Source organism: Oreochromis aureus, linkage group 16 (assembly GCF_013358895.1).
Source record: "Oreochromis aureus strain Israel breed Guangdong linkage group 16, ZZ_aureus, whole genome shotgun sequence".
Lineage (NCBI taxonomy): Eukaryota > Metazoa > Chordata > Actinopteri > Cichliformes > Cichlidae > Oreochromis > Oreochromis aureus.
Genome location: NC_052957.1, coordinates 33,673,990 through 33,692,825, shown reverse-complemented (window position 1 = coordinate 33,692,825; position 18,836 = coordinate 33,673,990). Strand labels below are relative to the sequence as shown.

General features: G+C 41.4%; 1 protein-coding gene across 1 annotated transcript; it reads left to right on the top strand.

Moving 5' to 3' along the window:
• Window positions 1-14,236: 14,236 nt before the first annotated feature.
• On the top strand, window positions 14,237-18,109 carry en1a (engrailed homeobox 1a). The gene is made up of 2 exons (XM_031728554.2): window positions 14,237-14,895; window positions 16,754-18,109. The coding sequence occupies exons 1-2, from the start codon at window positions 14,340-14,342 to the stop codon at window positions 17,071-17,073; spliced, it is 876 nt and encodes a 291-aa protein (XP_031584414.2). The 5' UTR covers window positions 14,237-14,339; the 3' UTR covers window positions 17,074-18,109.
• Window positions 18,110-18,836: the final 727 nt, after the last annotated feature.

Sequence of the window (18,836 nt, the reverse complement as noted above, 5' to 3'; positions counted from 1 at the left end):
AGGTCCCAGTGTGTCAAAGCAATGATTTTATTTACACCGGCGTGTGGTGGAGATGAGCTCTGCAAAACATCAGCCTCGATCTCCCGAACAATACATCAGCAGTTGTATTTATAATATAACACTGATGACGGGCATCATGCGTCAAAGCAGATAGATAACATGCATCAGTTCCAATAATCCCAACCTTGGACACATTCAAAAAGAACACTTCCTTCCTCTGTTCCTCTGCCAGATGCATCTTGTTATTTCACTTAATGTCCTTTACTTTGGAACTAACTGTCACGTATGCAGGTAAAACAACTTTGCAGTTTCGAGCAAAACAAGTTTAGATACTGTGTATGTGTGCAGGCAAATGATGTGTGTCTTGACCTCAGTGCATGACCTTACTCTGAGTCATCTGTTGCCAGGCAGAACTCCAATGGAACAGATTGCTGAACACACAGGCCTCTATTCAGTTTCTGAGTTATGTGTGATGTATTGTAAGCATGTATGCAATTCTTTCATAACTCAAGGTCACTTTACTCAATAGATCAGTCGGACCTCGCGCCGCTGAAGCTTCCGACCATCAATTAATTGACCGAGGTTCAACTCTTTAATTAGCACAAAAATGCAATGTGTATAACATGAATACAGTTGCACCTGCAATGAAAGATTATCATGTGATTAAGCTACCACCTGAAATACAGACTTGAAATACAGACTTTAATGTAACCTCAACAGCTTCAAAAAATGTGTCGATGAAATGATAACTAATGCAACATGAATAGTAACAGCAAAATAATTTTCTAATCTCTACACTCCTCCTCTTTGGCCTTTGAAAAAGGCCAACACTCCTCTCATTGTCTCACTCCTCAGGTCACTCAGCCACCTCCTCTTTGAGTGAAGTGATGCTCTGTGATCCTCCTCTTCTTACTTCAACCTCCCAGGTAGACTACTGGTTAGTCGTTGCACAGGTGAGAGGATTATTCTGCCTCTGTTTTACCACCCGTGTCGGTTGGAGATGAGCTTGTCTCCACCAAGCTCCCATCCGCCACTGCACACTGAGATCAATGGAACCAGGTCTCGCCTTTCCCCTTCAACTGGACCGCTGTTGTGGTACGAGCCCTGATCACTGATCCTCCTCAAGCCTCTATCCTGGCCCCAGCTTCCATCTTGTGGGCGCTCTTCCTCAGTCACTTCTCGTCATGGCACCTGCAGATTAAAAATCGACCCTCCTCTTGCACATGGCTTCCGCCATGTGTCAACTCCCCACTGAGACATGTACAAGAATGTTGCACATTCTCTCTAAAACAATCTCCAGGGTTTCCCACTTGGAGCCAGACTCCAACCTATAACCCTGTGTAAAAACATTAGTCAGCAGTTACATGATAAGCTCGTGTAGCTCCCAGCTCCATCTTGAGCCTGTATCCTGTAAGACAAACCTGTTAAATCACTTCACATTTGCAACCAACTATAGATCATGAGAGTAATAAAGTATTCGGCAAAACAGACAAGTATCATGTGCAGATTTTCTCCAATCATTAAATCACTATTATTGCCATAATTTGTCCCTAATCATGAATCATCTCAATTTATTCCACAATTTAATAGGTGACTTTCCTTAAGCAATGTCACTCCACTCGTTATATCTCTATGAGCTCAATAGTGGCCAGCTAGTGAGCCCCCTATTAAACTATTCCATCAACATTGCATCTCTTATTTGTTTTCTCATATCACTTGTCTATTTTCTACCGAATCCTCCACATGCACCCTTAACAAAAGCAAAACAAACATTAGCAACACACATGGACCGTCCCGGTGGCCAGGCGTCGGTTGCCAGGTTCCCGAGGTGCTATAAAAAGACCATAAAGTCAAGCCTCCTGTAAAAGAGTGACACTGTTTTCAACACAGAATGTTTCTCACAATATATTCACTTCCCTCTAGTATTCAACATTTTCCCAAGAACACAGTGTAATCGCATTGCCAACTCATAACGTATAAACACAGTTTTCTTCACACATAAGCCCTGAAACCCTGCAATAGAAAAACATTAACTACTTGTCCTCTTATAAATCACATGATCAAACCACATCAAGAACCGTAATGCTGTAGAGAAGAAAATGCAAATGTTAGCGCTGCGCAGATGTATACACACTTTCTCACAGTATTCTCTGTGAGCAACACACAACACAAACCCATGAATAACACACCCCTGGTAGATTCACAAACACAGAAAGTAGCACTTAAGAGTTAAATCGGTACGGCCAAAGCTCACGCAACCTCGGATGTTGCTGTCATCTTTCTGCTCCTGTAAAAGAAACACACATAAATTCATCCACCCTTTTGTCCTGTCTAGGTGGAGGTTAACCTTGAGTCGTGGTCAAGTCTTGTCAGCTTTTGTCAGCTTTTACCAGTCAGTCAGTTTGTTTTTATTTCCATTCATTCATTCTCTCTTTCTTTGCTGATAGTGGAAACCATCGTCGCATTTAGATTTCCCCCCTTAGCAAAATGACGTCATTTCAAAAAAGAAGAACTTTAGATCGGATTACCTCGCTGAATCCTTTTAGGCAGGGACTTACTTTCTAATTGTCCCAAATAAGTGGCTTTCTCCAGAGCCCATTCTAATGTGGAGAAACTCACTTGCAACAATTTTCTTGACGACGTGTAGCGCTTTTAATTCCCGACGTGCAGATCTCCTTAAAGAAAAGAAATTCACAAACAGAAATCAGTGCACTGTTCAAAAAAATAAAAATAAAATGAAAAATAAAAGATAAAACTGAAAACCAAAAATAAACAAAAGATACAGAAGCCCGGTCTTAGGACTTGTGACAGAATATTCTTTCTCTAATAGGTGAAAAAACACTAAATCTAAAACTTGGTGCCATGGTAAAACCTTCCCCATACTTCAGAAACAAAAACAAAACAAAAACAAAAAATCTGCTAATTTCACTCATTTAAACTCTGGCTGCAGGATTCTGTTCACCCCTGTTATCATGTTCCCCAAAATAATACTAATTCAGTCGTCTATGTATCAGTTTTCAACCCACTCATTAAACCAGACAGGAAGATGGTAACAGTATTACCTACTTAAAATTGTGTTTGATCCTAATGAGCTTCCTTACATGTGTGTGTTTATGTTAGTAAGGTTAATACATTTTCTATTTCTGTGGGTTCTTTATGTACCTTCCCCCTTTTTCTGAAACAAATTCTGTTCACTCCAAATTTCGTTTCAGAAACATCTAAATGAAAACCTCTGTCATAGTCAGGCACAGCCAAACCCCAAATGCTTGCAGGTTACCATCGGCAACCACGCTGTATGTTATTAACCCCTTCTACAAATACCCTCTCTTAATGTGTAACACTCTATGTATGATTTTGTGTTATCTCTAGTACATATTATATGTATGCGTGGTGTCACCTCCCCATTTTCCTAACAGTACACTTGCATACCTCAGTGCTTGTCTTCCTCCCCCTTTTGTGGTGGTCTGGACACTTTGTCAATCCTCCACTTCCAGGCAGTCGTCTGTCCCCCTGGAATCCTTAACCCAATTTGATTCCCCACACTAAAACACCAGCCTCTGTCCTCACCTGCTCCATTCTCTCCATTCTTCTCTCCCACTTTGCAGTCCAATGTCAGTCAGTCTTCTTCAGCTTTGTCCCGTGTATCTCTTTGTCCCACTGTCTCTTTCATTGCTCCAAACATGGCAAATGTCAAACTCAGACAGTCTTCTCAAAAGTCCTTCACACACAGTGAGGTTGCAGCTTACTGGAAACGCATCCCCATCCATCCAATCTAGATGGTGGATCTTCTCTTTCAGATGTCGTTTGCCCATAGTGCTGCTGGACCTCTCTGCTCAGGTCTCTGGTATTGTCTCTTGGACTTCTGTCCACTGTTGATGTTCATGCTCGTGCTTCTGGAACTGCACTCTGTGTCTTCAGGGAGAGATTAGCTTCCTTGGAGCTTGCTCGTTCAGGATGAGGACGGGAAGCTGTAAAACAATTCAGCCAAAAACTCTGGCTGGGTGTTTTCTATTTTTTTTATTTCTAATGATTTTAACCTATAATTTTCTTCCGACTGCTGCCCGTGGAGAATTGATCCAGGTCCGTTCCCCACCTGTAATCGACAGACTGAGAGACTTTCATTATGCACTGTGACCACATATGTTTTCATCACTCCTAAAGCAACACATCTCTACTTATTTTGTTTTGAACTCTACTAACTTTAAACCACACATGTCAAATTTATTTGGTCTTATCCGCAAACACAAAAAATCTTGTTTATGTAGTTATTAGTTATTTTATTCACAACACCCCAAATTATGTTTTCTTTTTGTGTCCCGCAGGGGAATAAGGTGACCTCTACTATCACTGCTTCACCCAGTTGGAGACAATTTCTCACTCACACTTCCACACTTTTTATTTTCTTTGTTTTCATCATTTTCTTTCTCTTTTTCTTTCTTTTTTTTTTTTTTTTACACCCACACATTAACCTGTGAACTCACTCTTCCAACCTTATTTTCCTTTCACCCCAACAGCTCTCATAGAGTCAGCAATCAAATTCTCCATTCATCCTTGAGTACTTGATCACCTTTAAATGTCACTGTTAATTTTATCAATTTATTTATCTTTGCCTTAACACTAATCCACTGTGTTAGTTTTCTTTATCTATTTTCAGTTCACTTTCTCCTATTCGATCACTAGGATTTCTTGACTATTATTATTTCACAGAAAATCAACTAATCTACTTTGTCTCCCTTTTTTGTCATCCAGTAATTCACACACATGCACAGGCTGGTCACTCGGCCCCCACCTTTCTTCCTCTCTCACAGACACACACACATTCTACTCCTGTGAACCCACCCCTCGAGGCTGGCTCACACACCCTTCATGCTTCTTGCAGTCCCATTCAAACTTTCTGCGAGACACTTCCTCTGCTGATTCAGGACAACGCCCTAGACGGCACACAGAGCGGGTGCCATCCGCTCTTATGCACCTCACAAATTATTCAAACTGCGCCACAGACTCGATACCGCAGTTTCTCTCCCTCTAAAAAAATATAAAACACAGTTTACAACAACTCGTGACAGAGCCTCCTGCCGCGATTTCTACACACCACAAACACACACTATTTTGTTTAATCGTCATACACTCCGCTTCTGTATTAAATCAGTTTCACAGCACACCCAGTTATAATCAATATAAGCAATTCACACAGCCAATTCACACTTTATTTTATATACACAGGCCTGTATCAACATGAAAAAACACCAGATGCCAAGACAAGTTATTCAACAGTTCCTTATTCTTCTTCTTATCTTTATTCTTGTCACTTATTCCTATTAAAACCTCTGTAGCATTACATCTAACTTTTCGACTAATTTAAAAGCCTCTAAGCCCAGGTCCAACCTTGCTGGCCAATTGATTCCGCTTCGGGAACGCCGTCACCAACAGCGGTCAAATTTCTAAGCCCTAATTAATTTATAACCGCTCCCCGTGGCTCGACAGAAAGCTCCACATCCAGCATCTAAGTATCACACTTGCGCCTTCAGCTATACTTAAAGCTCACCTGTCAGTCACGTTTCATGAATACGGCCGAGTCTAACTCTTTCATTCAAACAGCGCAGTAAAAATGTGGTCCCTGACCACTTTGGTTTTTAACGGGTGTCCCAAGTTTCCCGCGGGCACCACCCGGGCTAAAAAATAACCATGCGTCCACGGTTACTGGTCACTGCCACACGCTGAACAAAACTGCGCTCCTCGGAGTCCAACTCCGGTCCTAGATTAATTTAACCACTTTTAAAAGCATCAGTATGGACTCCAAGCCCCAACAGTTTATTATCTGATGCCCGAATCTAATTCTACTGCTCAATTCGGGAATAAAATCCCTTAGCCAAATACCGTAATCTAAACCTTGCTTGGCTGGCGTCACGGTCAACAAATATAACACATTAACTTAAGCACTTAAAATATTCACTTAGACACATAACCTATTAACTTAACATTCACCCCAAAATTAACAGTAATAAATTTTGTCCGTCAAATATTCCCCAAACTTTTACTTTTATCACTAATTACCCAAAATCACCCCGGACATTTTCCCAGGAGTTCTACTGAGTGAACATTTAATTTAGCTTCCTTTCCCATTCAGCACCTTTGGATATTATTTTAATCAACAGGTGGTGCCTTACCTCTCTATTCAGGGCCCCCATCACTCAGTCGACCTGCTGGACTCCTGTCCGTCCGTTTGACACCACTGGACCCCAGCCAAACCACCTCACAAAATCCCTCCTCAAACCGGGTTTTCGGCACCAAAACTGTCATGGTTCGTATTTGAGGAAGAGACAAACGACTGCAAGGTCCCAGTGTGTCAAAGCAATGATTTTATTTACACCCGCGTGTGGTGGAGATGAGCTCTGCAAAACATCAGCCTCGATCTCCCCCGAACAATACATCAGCAGTTGTATTTATAATATAACACTGATGACGGGCATCATGCGTCAAAGCAGATAGATAACATGCATCAGTTCCAATAATCCCAACCTTGAACACATTCAAAAAGAACACTTCCTTCCTCTGTTCCTCTGCCAGATGCATCTTGTTATTTCACTTAATGTCCTTTACTTTGGAACTAACTATCACGTATGCAGGTAAAACAACTTTGCAGTTTCGAGCAAAACAAGTTTAGATACTGTGTATGTGTGCAGGCAAATGATGTGTGTCTTGACCTCAGTGCATGACCTTACTCTGAGTCATCTGTTGCCAGGCAGAACTCCAATGGAACAGATTGCTGAACACACAGGCCTCTATTCAGTTTCTAAGTTATGTGTGATGTATTGTAAGCATGTATGCAATTCTGTTTCCAACATGGGTAATTTGGCGAACTGTCTGAGAAGAGACAGCTCATAAATACCCTCCCGCAAATTGCCAGGGATTAGTCTCAGGTGAGTCGAGAATAGTTCAGAAAATGATGACTCTACCAGGGGTGGACACGGGAAAACATGGCTGTCCAGGGCGCTCCTCAGCCCTTTTCTAGGTGGGTGGCGGGATTGCCCCTGCAGCTGTCCTTGAGCTCTCAACCTCTGGGGGGCCTCTGGATGTCTGGGGCCAGGATCTCCTTCATGTCCTGGGAGGGCAGGGCTATGGCTCCCCACTACTATTTGACACTTACAAGGAGAAACTTTATGAATACAAGTACGCCCACACACAATTCAATTTATTTATACAGCGCCAAATCACAACAGCAGTCGCCTCAAGGCGCTTTATATTGTACAGTAGATACAGAGAAAAACCCAACAATCATATGACCCCCTATGAGCAAGCACTTTGGCGACTGTGGGAAGGAAAAACTCCCTTTTAACAGGAAGAAACCTCCGACAGAACCAGGCTCAGGGAGGGGCGGGGCCATCTGCTGCGACCGGTTGGGGTGAGAGAAGGAAGACAGGATAAAGACATGCTGTGGAAGAGAGACAGAGATTAATAACAGATATGATTCGATGCAGAGAGGTCTATTAGCACATAGTGAGTGAGAAAGGTGACTGGAAAAAGAAAAACTCAATGCATCATGGGAATCCCCGGCAGCTCACGTCTATTACAGCATAACTAAGGGAGGATTCAGGGTCACCTGGTCCAGCCCTAACTATATGCTTTAGCAAAGGGGAAGTTTGAAGCCTAATCTTGAAAGTAGAGATAGTGTCTGTCTCCCGAATCCAAACTGGAAGCTGGTTCCACAGAAGAGGGGCCTGAAAACTGAAGGCTCTGCCTCCCATTCTACTTTTAAATACTCTAGGAACAACAAGTAGGCCTGCAGAGTGAGAGCGAAGTGCTCTAATAGGGTGATATGGTACTACAAGGTCATTAAGATAAGATGGGGCCTGATTATTTAAGACCTTGTATGTGAGGAGCAGGATTTTGAATTCAATTCTGGATTTAACAGGAAGCCAATGAAGGGAAGCCAAAACAGGAGAAATATGTTCTCTCTTTCTAGTCCCTGTCAGTACTCTTGCTGCAGCATTTTGGATTAACTGAAGGCTTTTCAGTGAGTTTTAGGACATCCTGATAATAAAGAATTACAGTAGTCCAGCCTGGAAGTAATGAATGCATGAACTAGTTTTTCAGCATCACTGTGAGACAGGATATTTCTAACTTTAGAGATGTTGCACAAATGGAAGAAAGCAGTCTTACATATTTGTTTAATATGTGCGTTGAAGGACATGTCCTGGTCAAAATGACTCCAAGGTTCCTCACAGCATTACTGGAGGCCAAGGTAATGCCATCCAGAGTAAGAATCTGCTTAGATACCATATTTCTAAGATTTTCAGGGCCGAGTACAATAACCTCAGTTTTATCTGAATTAAGAAGGAGAAAGTTAGCGGCCATCCAGGTCTTTATGTCTTTAAGACATTCCTGCAGTTTAACTAATTGGTGTGTGTTACCTGGCTTCATGGATAGATAGAGCTGCGTGTCATCTGCATAGCAGTGAAAATTTATGCTATGTCTTCTAATGATGCTGCCTAAGGGAAGCATGTATAATGTAAACAGAATTGGTCCTAGCACTGAACCCTGTGGAACACCATAATTGACCTTAGTGTGTGAAGAGGACTCTCCATTTACATGTACAAACTGGAGTCTATTAGATAGATATGATACAAACCACTGCAGTGCAGTACCTGTAATACCTACAGCATGTTCTAATCGCTCTAATAGGATATTATGGTCAACAGTATCGAATGCAGCACTGAGGTCTAGCAGGACAAGCACAGAGATGAGTCCACTGTCAGAGGCCATAAGAAGATCATTTGTAACCTTCACTAAAGCTGTTTCTGTGCTGTGATGAGCTCTGAAACCTGACTGAAACTCTTCAAATAAGCCATTCCTCTGCAGATGATCTGTTAGCTGTTTGACAACTACTCTTTCAAGGATGTTTGATATGAAAGGAAGGTTGGAGATTGGCCTATAATTAGCTAAGACAGCTGGGTCTAGAGATGCTTTTTAAGTAAAGGTTTAACTACAGCCAGCTTGAAGGCCTGTGGTACATAGCCGATTATTAGAGATAGGTTGATCATATTTAAGATCGAAGCATTAATTAATGGCAGGACTTCTTTGAGCAGTTTTGTAGGAATGGGGTCTAAAAGACACGTTGATGGTTTGGAGGAAGTAATTATTGAAGTTAACTCAGAAAGATCACTGAGTTAACGTCACCTGTGTGAACACTCGTGTGTACACACAGGTGTAAAAACAGGTACTCACAGACACACACTTTCTTGGTTGGCTGCTGCCTCTAAACACATCCTTAGTCCTGTATCCTGCTCAGTAACCTTCAATATCTATTATTTACTGTTTCTTAAGCTTATGTCGGTTGTTGCTGTGTTTTCTCTACTGTCTTGTTTGCTTTTTGCTTGGTTTTTTTTCAGCAGGTGATCAAGCAGATTTTCACTGTCTTTTCTCTTTCTATCCCTCTATTTTATTTCTTTAACTCTCCTTCTGTGAACTCTCTTCCCTACTTCTCTTTTCTTCTTTCTTTTTGCTGTCCCCTGGTCCTGTCCGTTGTGATTGCAATAACTTAAAATATATAATATATATAATAATAACAAAGATAAACTATGACAGTCAAGTGGACCAGCTTACAAAAAGTCATAATGGTTTACATGGGAAAATAAACCTGTTGGGCATTTTTCTTGGCCTTCAGAAAATAATTCTGATTGCTACAGTGATGGAGGGTGGGCAACTGGACAGGCAAAAAAAATGTTTGGACACGCCTTCTCACTTAATGGTTTTTCTTTATTTTTACTACTTTCTACATCGTAGATACAACCTGAAGACATCAAATATGTGAAGCAAAAGATATAGAATCATGTAGCCAAGAAAACAATGCTAAATAACTCTAAATATGTTTTATATTTTAAAGTCCTGAGAGTAGCCACCCTTTGCTTTGTTGATAGCGCTGCAAACCCTCGGCCTTCTCTCAGTGAGCTTCATGATGTCGTCACCTGACATGGTTTCACCTCACAGGTGAGCCTGTCAGGGTTCATTTGTGGAATTTCTTGCCTTCTTAATGATGTTGGGACCATCAGGTGCGTTGTGCAGCAGTCAGGTTGGTGCACAGCTGACAGCCCTATCTGACAACTGTTAGAATTCATATTATGGCAAGAACCAATCAGCTAAGTGAAGAGAAACAACAGCCCATCATTACTTTATGAACTGAAGGTCAGTCAGTCTGGAAAACTACTAAAACTTTGAATCTGTCTCCGAGTGCAGTCACAAAAACCATCAAGCACTACGATGAAACTGTCTCACATGAGGACGGCCCAGGAAAGGAAGACCAGGAGTCCCTCTGCTGCTGAGGATAAATACATCCAAGTCACCCGCCTCAGAAATCGCATTTTAACAGCAGCTCAGATCAGAGCCCAGATAAGGGATGGACATTAGACCAGTGGAAATGTGTGCTTTGGTCTGATGAGTCCACATTTGAGATCTTTGGTTCCACCTGCTCTGTCTTTGTGTGATGCAGACACGTTTGAATATTTGTTCAAGATTGAAGGCACACTGAACCAGCATTGCTACCACGGCGTCCTGCAGCAACATGTCATCCCATCTGGTTTTTAGTTGGACCATTATTTCTTTTTCAACAGCACAATGACCCCAAACACACCTCCAGGCTGTGTCAGGGCTATTTGACCAAGAAGGTGAGTGATGGAATTCTGCACAGTCACCTGAACTAAACCCAGTGGAGATGGTTTGGGATGTGATGGAGCGCAGAGTGAAGGCAAAAGGACCAACAAGTGCTCAGCATCTCTGGGAACTCCTTCAAGATTTCATGTGACGACCTCATGAAGCTCATCGAGAGAATGCTAAGAGTGTGCAAAGAGGAAAGCAAATGGTGGCTATTTTAAAGAATCTAAAATATAAAACGTGTTTTGTGTTATTTTACACTTTTTAGCTTACCACGTAATGTCATATGTGTTCATTCAGTGAGAATCTACAATGTAAATAGTATTAAAAATAAAGAAAACCCATTAAATGAAAATGTGCATCCAAACTTTTCACTGGTAGTGTACACACACACAGTCTCCTCTTGCCCTGCGATTATTTGGCATGCAAACAGGAGGGGATCAAACCATTAACCTTCCAGTTGTTAGATGACCTGGTCTACTGCCTGAGCTACAGCCGCCCCAGTGTATGCGCAACAATAAAGAGACATAAAGATTTTAAAAAGTCAAGTACAGACAGTGGCTGCAGTGGATATTTTCCTTGTTTTTAACACTGGGTTTCACTTAAACACTTTTTTGTTTTCACGTTTACCTGGAGCTGGCTGATGGACCAGTAACAGCACGAGCATCGGCAGCCCACAGACAGTTGGACCACATAGTTTTGAAACGACCCTTTCTGACAGCAGACTATTTGCAGGTAGACCAACAGTCTATAACTGCCCACAGTGTTCCAACCAGCTACCACCCCTGAACTAAAATTTCCCATAAGATGTCAGGAGATGTACACACCGAGAAACGGGACAAAATAGCTATTAAAAAGGAACGGCTGTGGTTCGAGAGACCTGCTGTACCCATCGCCAACAACTAGGTGTCGCCCTGATATAATTTTTTTTCCTCAGAGGTGGACTGCTGAAATGTTTCTGCTTTAAAGATAGAGACCTATTTCAGTAGTAACATTAAAATCACAATAATAAAAAAAAAAATGGTGAAAGTGTGTGTGTGTGTGTGTGTGTGTGTTTCTGTCACTCTGTAAATTAAGAATTCCTCTTGGCATTACTGCTAAATGCCCCCCCCCCCCAAAAAAAAACATTAAAAAAAATGTAATTCTCATTTGTTTCTAACTGCTACAGTGTTTTTAGATGGTTTGCCATGAAATTAAAGGTAAATTATAATTTTAAAAAACAGCTTCATGAGGTTTCCTATACAAGTGATTTTATTATTATTACTATTGTTGTTGTTGTTATTATTAATAACAATAATAAGAACAATTATAACAGCCGAACATCGTACGTTTTTATGTCTGTCCGGAGGTCTGACCGGCAGCTCCACTGTCCCGCTGTCCTCTGTACAGGTTCAAAGGCACCGGCGGGTGATCCGTGGTATTTCTTAGCGGATTATATAAAAACGGGTTTTCGCTTTTTGTAGTTTTAATGTTTCTTTTGATTTAGTTTTGTTTAAATAGCAGCTCTAAGCAGATTATTCTGAAGCTACGATAATGTACAAGTATATGTTTAATGGGGTACAGCACAGATATAATTATTAAGAGTTTATCAAATTAAACGCATTTCTTTTTTAGTCGATTTTTAAAAAAATAGAACTCAAAAATGAAAACACAGAAGTTTGGATTTTTTCTTTTTTAGCCACACTGTATTTTTATTACAGTTAGCATATTATGTCATAGCGACGTCAACGAAAAAAATCTAAACATGCGTCTGTTCTGTTTGTGTTCATATTCGATAGATTCATTCATTTTCATGTCCATTCAGCTCCGGGGATTCTTGTGTTATTGCGTTCTCTGAGCCTATCTTTTTCTGCAGTGTCACAATCGTATTATTAGGTTAAATCTTAAACTTGAGGATAAGGGAATTACACAGGTCTGTGAGGAAAACAACCAGCTCTAAATCATAACGCCTACTGACTGACCGAGAGGAAAGCCAGAAGTAAAAGTAAATGATCGCAGCAGTAATTGTAACTGTGAAATATTCAAAGTCAAACATTTTCAATAATCAATATATAAAAATACGACTCATCATAGCTTGTTATAATAAGGCTTATTATAACAACCAAAACTATTATAATGATTAAGAATGGCAAAATGATTCGTAAACATTTTATAGTCGATGATATAGAGTTGAGTGAAGCGCTGTATTAGTTATTATCGGTTTATTTAATGACACGACTGCTATGAAGTCTACTCCTTATTGTCGTAAAGGAACGAAGAAAAGGCAATAAGTAGTCAAGTTAAAGGAGACACTGGTTTATAATCACACTATCAGTGCTTTTTATGTTGATAAAACCACAGCCTATTGGAGAATTGCTGTAGGAAGACTAAACTCAATTAGGGCATCTTAGAATGTAAAACATTACAGATCAATATTATTATTATTATTATTTCGTGTAAGACATCTACTCAGGCATCATTTAATATGAATTATACCAATTAAGTTGTTCCTTCACACAACCTCTCAGTATTCCGCTGCACAGCAGCTTTTCTATTAACATCTTGGCAGTCGGCGCGCCTGTCTATTGTGCGCATTTCTGGTATTCTATCGGCTCACTTTGCTCACACTTTGATGAAGTGTTTGGCAAGGCGACGTTGACGGAGACTTTGAACGGCTTTTCTCTTGCAGCCAGGTGATGAACGTCCGGCTCATCAGGCGGAATAAAAAATAATTAAAACCTATAAATTATCCCTCGGCAGCTCCTCTCTCTCAAAAAGAGATAAGAGCGCGCTATTTCAGCGAAAACAACACACGCTAACAATGGCCAGAAAGAAGGGGAAACAGCAGGTATGTGTGTGTGTTTTGATAGGTGGTGGTATCTAACCTGCAGCTGTGTGCAGTTAAATACCACCATTCAGAGGGAACGGGCGCATATGAAGATGTAGAAGGCGTGCGCTTTGGTTTGGATAAAACATTCTTGTAAGTGGGGAAGCAAACCCCCAAATGTCATCCTATCTATTTACGCTATGGCCCAATTAAAAGCATTTTTGTGTGCACTCGTGGCTCATGGTTTAACTGGGTCTGAGGCCCGCGTGTGTCTGTACAGTTCAAAATAAAGTAGAGGTGCGCACTTGAATTTTATACAAAAACAACAGTAACCAGCCAGTATTCTTCCGTTCATCAGCTGTATAGATGTAACAGCACAGCGTAACGAGACTGAAGGCGAGGAGCAGCGATAATCTCTTGTTTGGTTTCTCTGTGAAGCCTGCTCCCTGCGCCACAGCTCTCCACTTGGCTCAGAGACTCATGACATTATTGGACGTCGTCACACTCTGTTCCAAAGTGTCCCGGTCGGTGATTGGCCCGATACGTTTCATGCGCCTCTAGTTTGTGTGTGTGTGTGTGTGTGTGTGTGTGTGTGTGGACTTTGTGAAGAGTGTCACACAGCGGTGAAAAGCTCTGGGTGTGTGGGAGAGGTGTGCAACAGCGACCACAGTCAGTCTTATAGTAAATCAACGACCATGACCCTCTGGAGCGCCTTTGCGCAGGGAGGATGCCCACAGTTTCAGAATAATGACAACAACCAGCATCATTCCGGTGAGAAAATAACTATGTTTTAGTGCTTCCCGTAGTCATAATTTGGATACAAAATTTACCCACGCAGTGGAAGTGGATTAAGAGAACAGAAACCAGGTTCTTCAGAGAAGCACCGATGGAGGAGCAGCGGGATCTTAACAGCTCGGATAGCAGCGAGGGGGAGAGCGTTTCCCCGTCTCCCAGTCTGCCCTCCCCGCCTATATTGCCTCTACAGGTCGCCCAACAGGCCCACAGAACCACCAACTTTTTCATCGACAACATTTTGAGGCCGGACTTTGGCTGCAAGAAGGAGCACGGCCTTGGCCTGCGGGAGAGGGCGCAGACCTCCGGTCGGGAGCGCGTCCACCCGGCGATCAGCAGGCCGAGCCTTCCAGGGACGCCGTGCCAGGACTCCAACTGCAGTACTGACAGTAGTTCGTCCTCTGCTTCCTCCGCTTCTTTGGCAAGTCCCAAAAAGAGCAACGTTAGCGGCGGAGGAGCGGCAGCCGCTCCCTCTACCGGTAACGGCCATGGTGTAAAAGCAGAGGGGAGAACTGGCAGTGGGGCCGGGGAAAACACCTCGTCTTCGCTGGTGGTGCTGAACGGCACCGCGGCGCCCACACCGGAGACGCAGCCACTGCTCTGGCCTGCCTGGGTTTACTGCACCCGATACTCGGACAGGCCCTCATCTGGTAAGGCAGTAGATTCGTGAAGAAATGCAACTGTGACCGTGCGTAACTGAGGATTATTTCCACCTTAAACTCACTTAACAATTTTATTCATCAAGACTTTTTTTTAAACGTTAATATTCAACAGTTTCAATGCAACAAATGAAGAACCAATTTTCTAACAAAGCAAAGCACGAAATAAAGTTTCAGAACATTTTCAGACCTTCGTTTAAATGTTCTCAAAAAATGAAGCTACACTGACTCTACTCAAGTCTAATATCAAACCCAAATCGTTTGTTGGTTAGCAATATAATACTGGATATATGTTATTATAATGTTTCCATTGCCACATTAATTTATTTTTAAATCGTCTCAGGATTTCATGCCTCGTCTTTCCCGCTCGACACAGCACCACAATAAAAAAAAGAAAGAAAAAACCCGATTAAGACAGAAAACAGTTTAAAATGCTGGTTCATGTATTTATTTATTTCGGTTCAAAAATATTATATATTTAACATTTATATATTTTGGGATCAAAATATAAAATTCTTTACTAAACAGCTGTAACACTTTGGTGCGTTTGACGAGCAAGTTTTCTGTGGATTTCTGTTCGTTTAAAGTTTCACTTGCAAAATGAAAAAGGATTAAATAAATAATCATAAGAGCTATTTTAATTTTAATTCACGTGCATCAAAAAACACAACCAATGCTCGTGCGGCCTGTAAAAACTTCTCCCCGTTTGAATCATAATCGGTCCTGTTAGATTTCCATAAGCAGTCTTCCAGCGTTGATCCTGAAGGATTAGGATTGTGTAGCTGACAACGGAGCATATTTGACACCTACTTTGGCTGATTCCAGGAGATATTTTCTTTCCACAAAAAGCGGTGATGGCGTGTAATAGCTCCTGTGACCCGGTGTGTGAGCTGCCATCAGTAAGGTGGAATAAAACACAAAGGAACTGAAGGTAAATAAAGTCTTACAGCCTCGCGAGCCTGTTCCTCTGTACAGAAGACATTTTGAATTTATTAAGCTCGTGTTCAAATTTTACTAAAGCAACTATGACGCCGAGCAGATGTAAATAGCTAGAAGACACGTGCACACTCATTAATAAATATTTTGTGTGTGTGTGTGTGTGAGCCATATTATTTGTCACGTGGACTTCAGTATTTCAAAGCCTAGAAGTAAAGACATTTAGTACTATTTTAAAAAGTCAATTGTACCCCAGTCACTTACACCAGAGGATTATTCAAACGATAGTCTTGTGTGGGATCTTGTTAATGAATTTAACTTTGTTCAGTGTGAACTGAAGCTTCTGTTCCAACTGGCATTATTTGTTTTTATCGTTTAAAAGGAAAAAGAGAAAAGGCCGTAAATGCATGTTTTTCTATGCACACCAAGATCTGTGCGGCCGAATATTCTAAAACATTAAAAAAGACTAAAAAAAAAAAAAAAAAAAAAGGAAAATCTTATTGTCGAATATTTAGATGACAGATTATTGTGTGATAAACACCTAAACGTACGTGTGTTCGCAGTGATGTCAGACAGAGGCTCAGGCTGCTGTAGTCATCCGTGTAGGCAGTAATCAGGAGTGTGTAAGCGCGCTGATGCTCTGAAGACACCACCACACAGACATGTGCCACATAACGTTATTCTGTAAATTAAATAAAGAAATAATAACAATAACAATAACATAATAATAATAATAATAATAATAATAATTATTATTATTATTATTATTATTATTATTATTATTATTATTATCATCTGTCATGTATCTATAGCTTGCAGGCTGGATTACTTAGAACTCCAACTCACTGGCCTTTGTTGTTTTGCGCACGCTGCATATTTATGTTTCCGCTCTCTTCTTTCGCCCTTACTGCAGGTCCAAGGACACGGAAACTGAAAAAGTCAAAAAGCGGCAAAGAGGACAAACGGCCACGCACGGCCTTCACGGCCGAGCAGCTGCAGAGACTGAAGACAGAGTTCCAAGTGAATCGCTACATCACGGAGCAGCGGCGCCAGTCTCTGGCCCAGGAGCTCAACCTCAACGAGTCCCAGATCAAAATATGGTTTCAGAACAAAAGGGCCAAGATCAAAAAGGCCAGTGGCTTCAAGAACGGGCTGGCCCTTCAGCTGATGGCGCAGGGACTTTACAACCATTCCACCACCACCATCCAGGAGGACAAGGAGGACAGCGACTGATGAACCCGACTTCCTCCTTACACTCACTCTGTACATTGTAAATATATAATATCTAATTTAACGTGGAGGATGAGGAACCGAGCTAGTGTTCGCCGCTGTCCTCTTCCTCGTCTCCTCCTCTTCAGAAGTGACTCTAGAGCAGAAGATTCGAGCAGACTGACCTGCCACCGCCAAACCAAAGATTTTATTGAAAAACAGACACTTTCAGAAACGTTAATAAGCAGCAGCACCCTTGATGTTAGACTGAAGTGTACCCTCACCCATCCATTCCTCCTCACAGCCATAACAGGCGCACACCGGCTGATGTTCTGGGGCATTTTTACTTCACTAATGGTAGTTGCTTTCGTTCTGGAACGCGCTGCTGACCACTTCCAACAGCCATACGCCTCTAAAACGAGTACTTTACTAATCCTGCGGTCAGTTTGAATAAGGTGCAACACACATTTTGAGTACCAAATGTGAACAACGCGGTTCTGTCAGTTAAAAAGACACAAGAAATCCCTTTGAATTTGTTAGGAACGTCACATGCAATCTGTTACAGTAAAAACACTTGTGGGATCTAATATAAATAGAGGATTCTGTATGATACCCTTTGAGAAACCACACAGAAAATATAATTTAAAAAAAATCAATATTATAAATAATAAGTTAAAATTGTAATTCTTGAGAGAAAGCCTCAATAAATGCCCATAGTTAACATTTTGTGAATATTTTATTGGTACAGCAGAGCACATAAAACGTGTTGTAGTCCTGTTTCAATTTCAGACATTCGCTGAAACTGAAACAACGTCTTCACACAAACACAACATCTGCAGCTTTGCCACACTCTCTGTTTGTGCGTCACTTCTTTTATCTAATCGGCCGATCAATAAAAAGAAATAAACAAACGAACAAAGAAATTCAATTCAAATCAAATCTACGTGTGACCTGTACTCTATTTTCATAACGTCACCGTGTGTGTGCACCTGCAGCGCTTTCTTTAACGGGAAATAGTCGAACATTTTAATTGTGTTTTCTGAGCTTAATATCTCTTAAACGGACCCAAGGATTACTACAGTGCTTCTGTGCGCCATTTCCTCTGGTGTAAAGCGGCCTGAGACACTCGGCAAACAGCATCACACTATTTGAAATACATTATGTACAATTTCAAATAAACACTTTTATATTGGAACAGACCCAGTTGTGTGTGTGTGTGTGTGTGTGCAACTGAATATTCAATTAATAAAATAAAATGGAGGTGTGGCTGTCTGTGGAGAAGCTGGGGGTAAGGGGACGTCGCAGCTCATTGGTTCAAGTGAGTGGGGACAACTGAATCCATATTCATAGGTTTTTGGAAAGGAGGTGAATTTACACTGCAAGACGCATCGCTATCACGCCGTTCAAAGCGTTACAGAGCATGAAATTGCCTCTCCGTCTTTCTGTGATCACCCATTTCATCAGCCGGCTCTCTGCACAGCCTTAAACAAAAATACCAAGGTGTTGAAGGTAAACGCAGTGTGAGCCCGCCTGTGTGTGTGTGTGTGTGTCTCCGAGAGACAACCAGCAAATCGACAGGTCAAGGCACGGCCTACAAGCAGCACTAAAATAACACAGAAAGGCACAGATCAGGCAGGTGAGAGAGGGAGGGCGTATCTGATTTTTTTTTTCATGCAAATGGTTAAAAATCATACAAAGAAAATGACTATTACATGTTCCCTACATTTAATCAGTTCGTGCGTTTCTTTATCATTTGAGCAGCCTTATCGGGTATTACTAAATACAAT

Coding starts and splice junctions, on each gene's coding strand:
- en1a (XM_031728554.2), top strand. CDS start 14,340: ATGGAGGAGCAGCGGGATCTTAACAGCTCGGATAGCAGCGAGGGGGAG. Junction 14,896..16,753: donor CTCGGACAGGCCCTCATCTG/GTAAGGCAGTAG, acceptor CCCTTACTGCAG/GTCCAAGGACACGGAAACTG.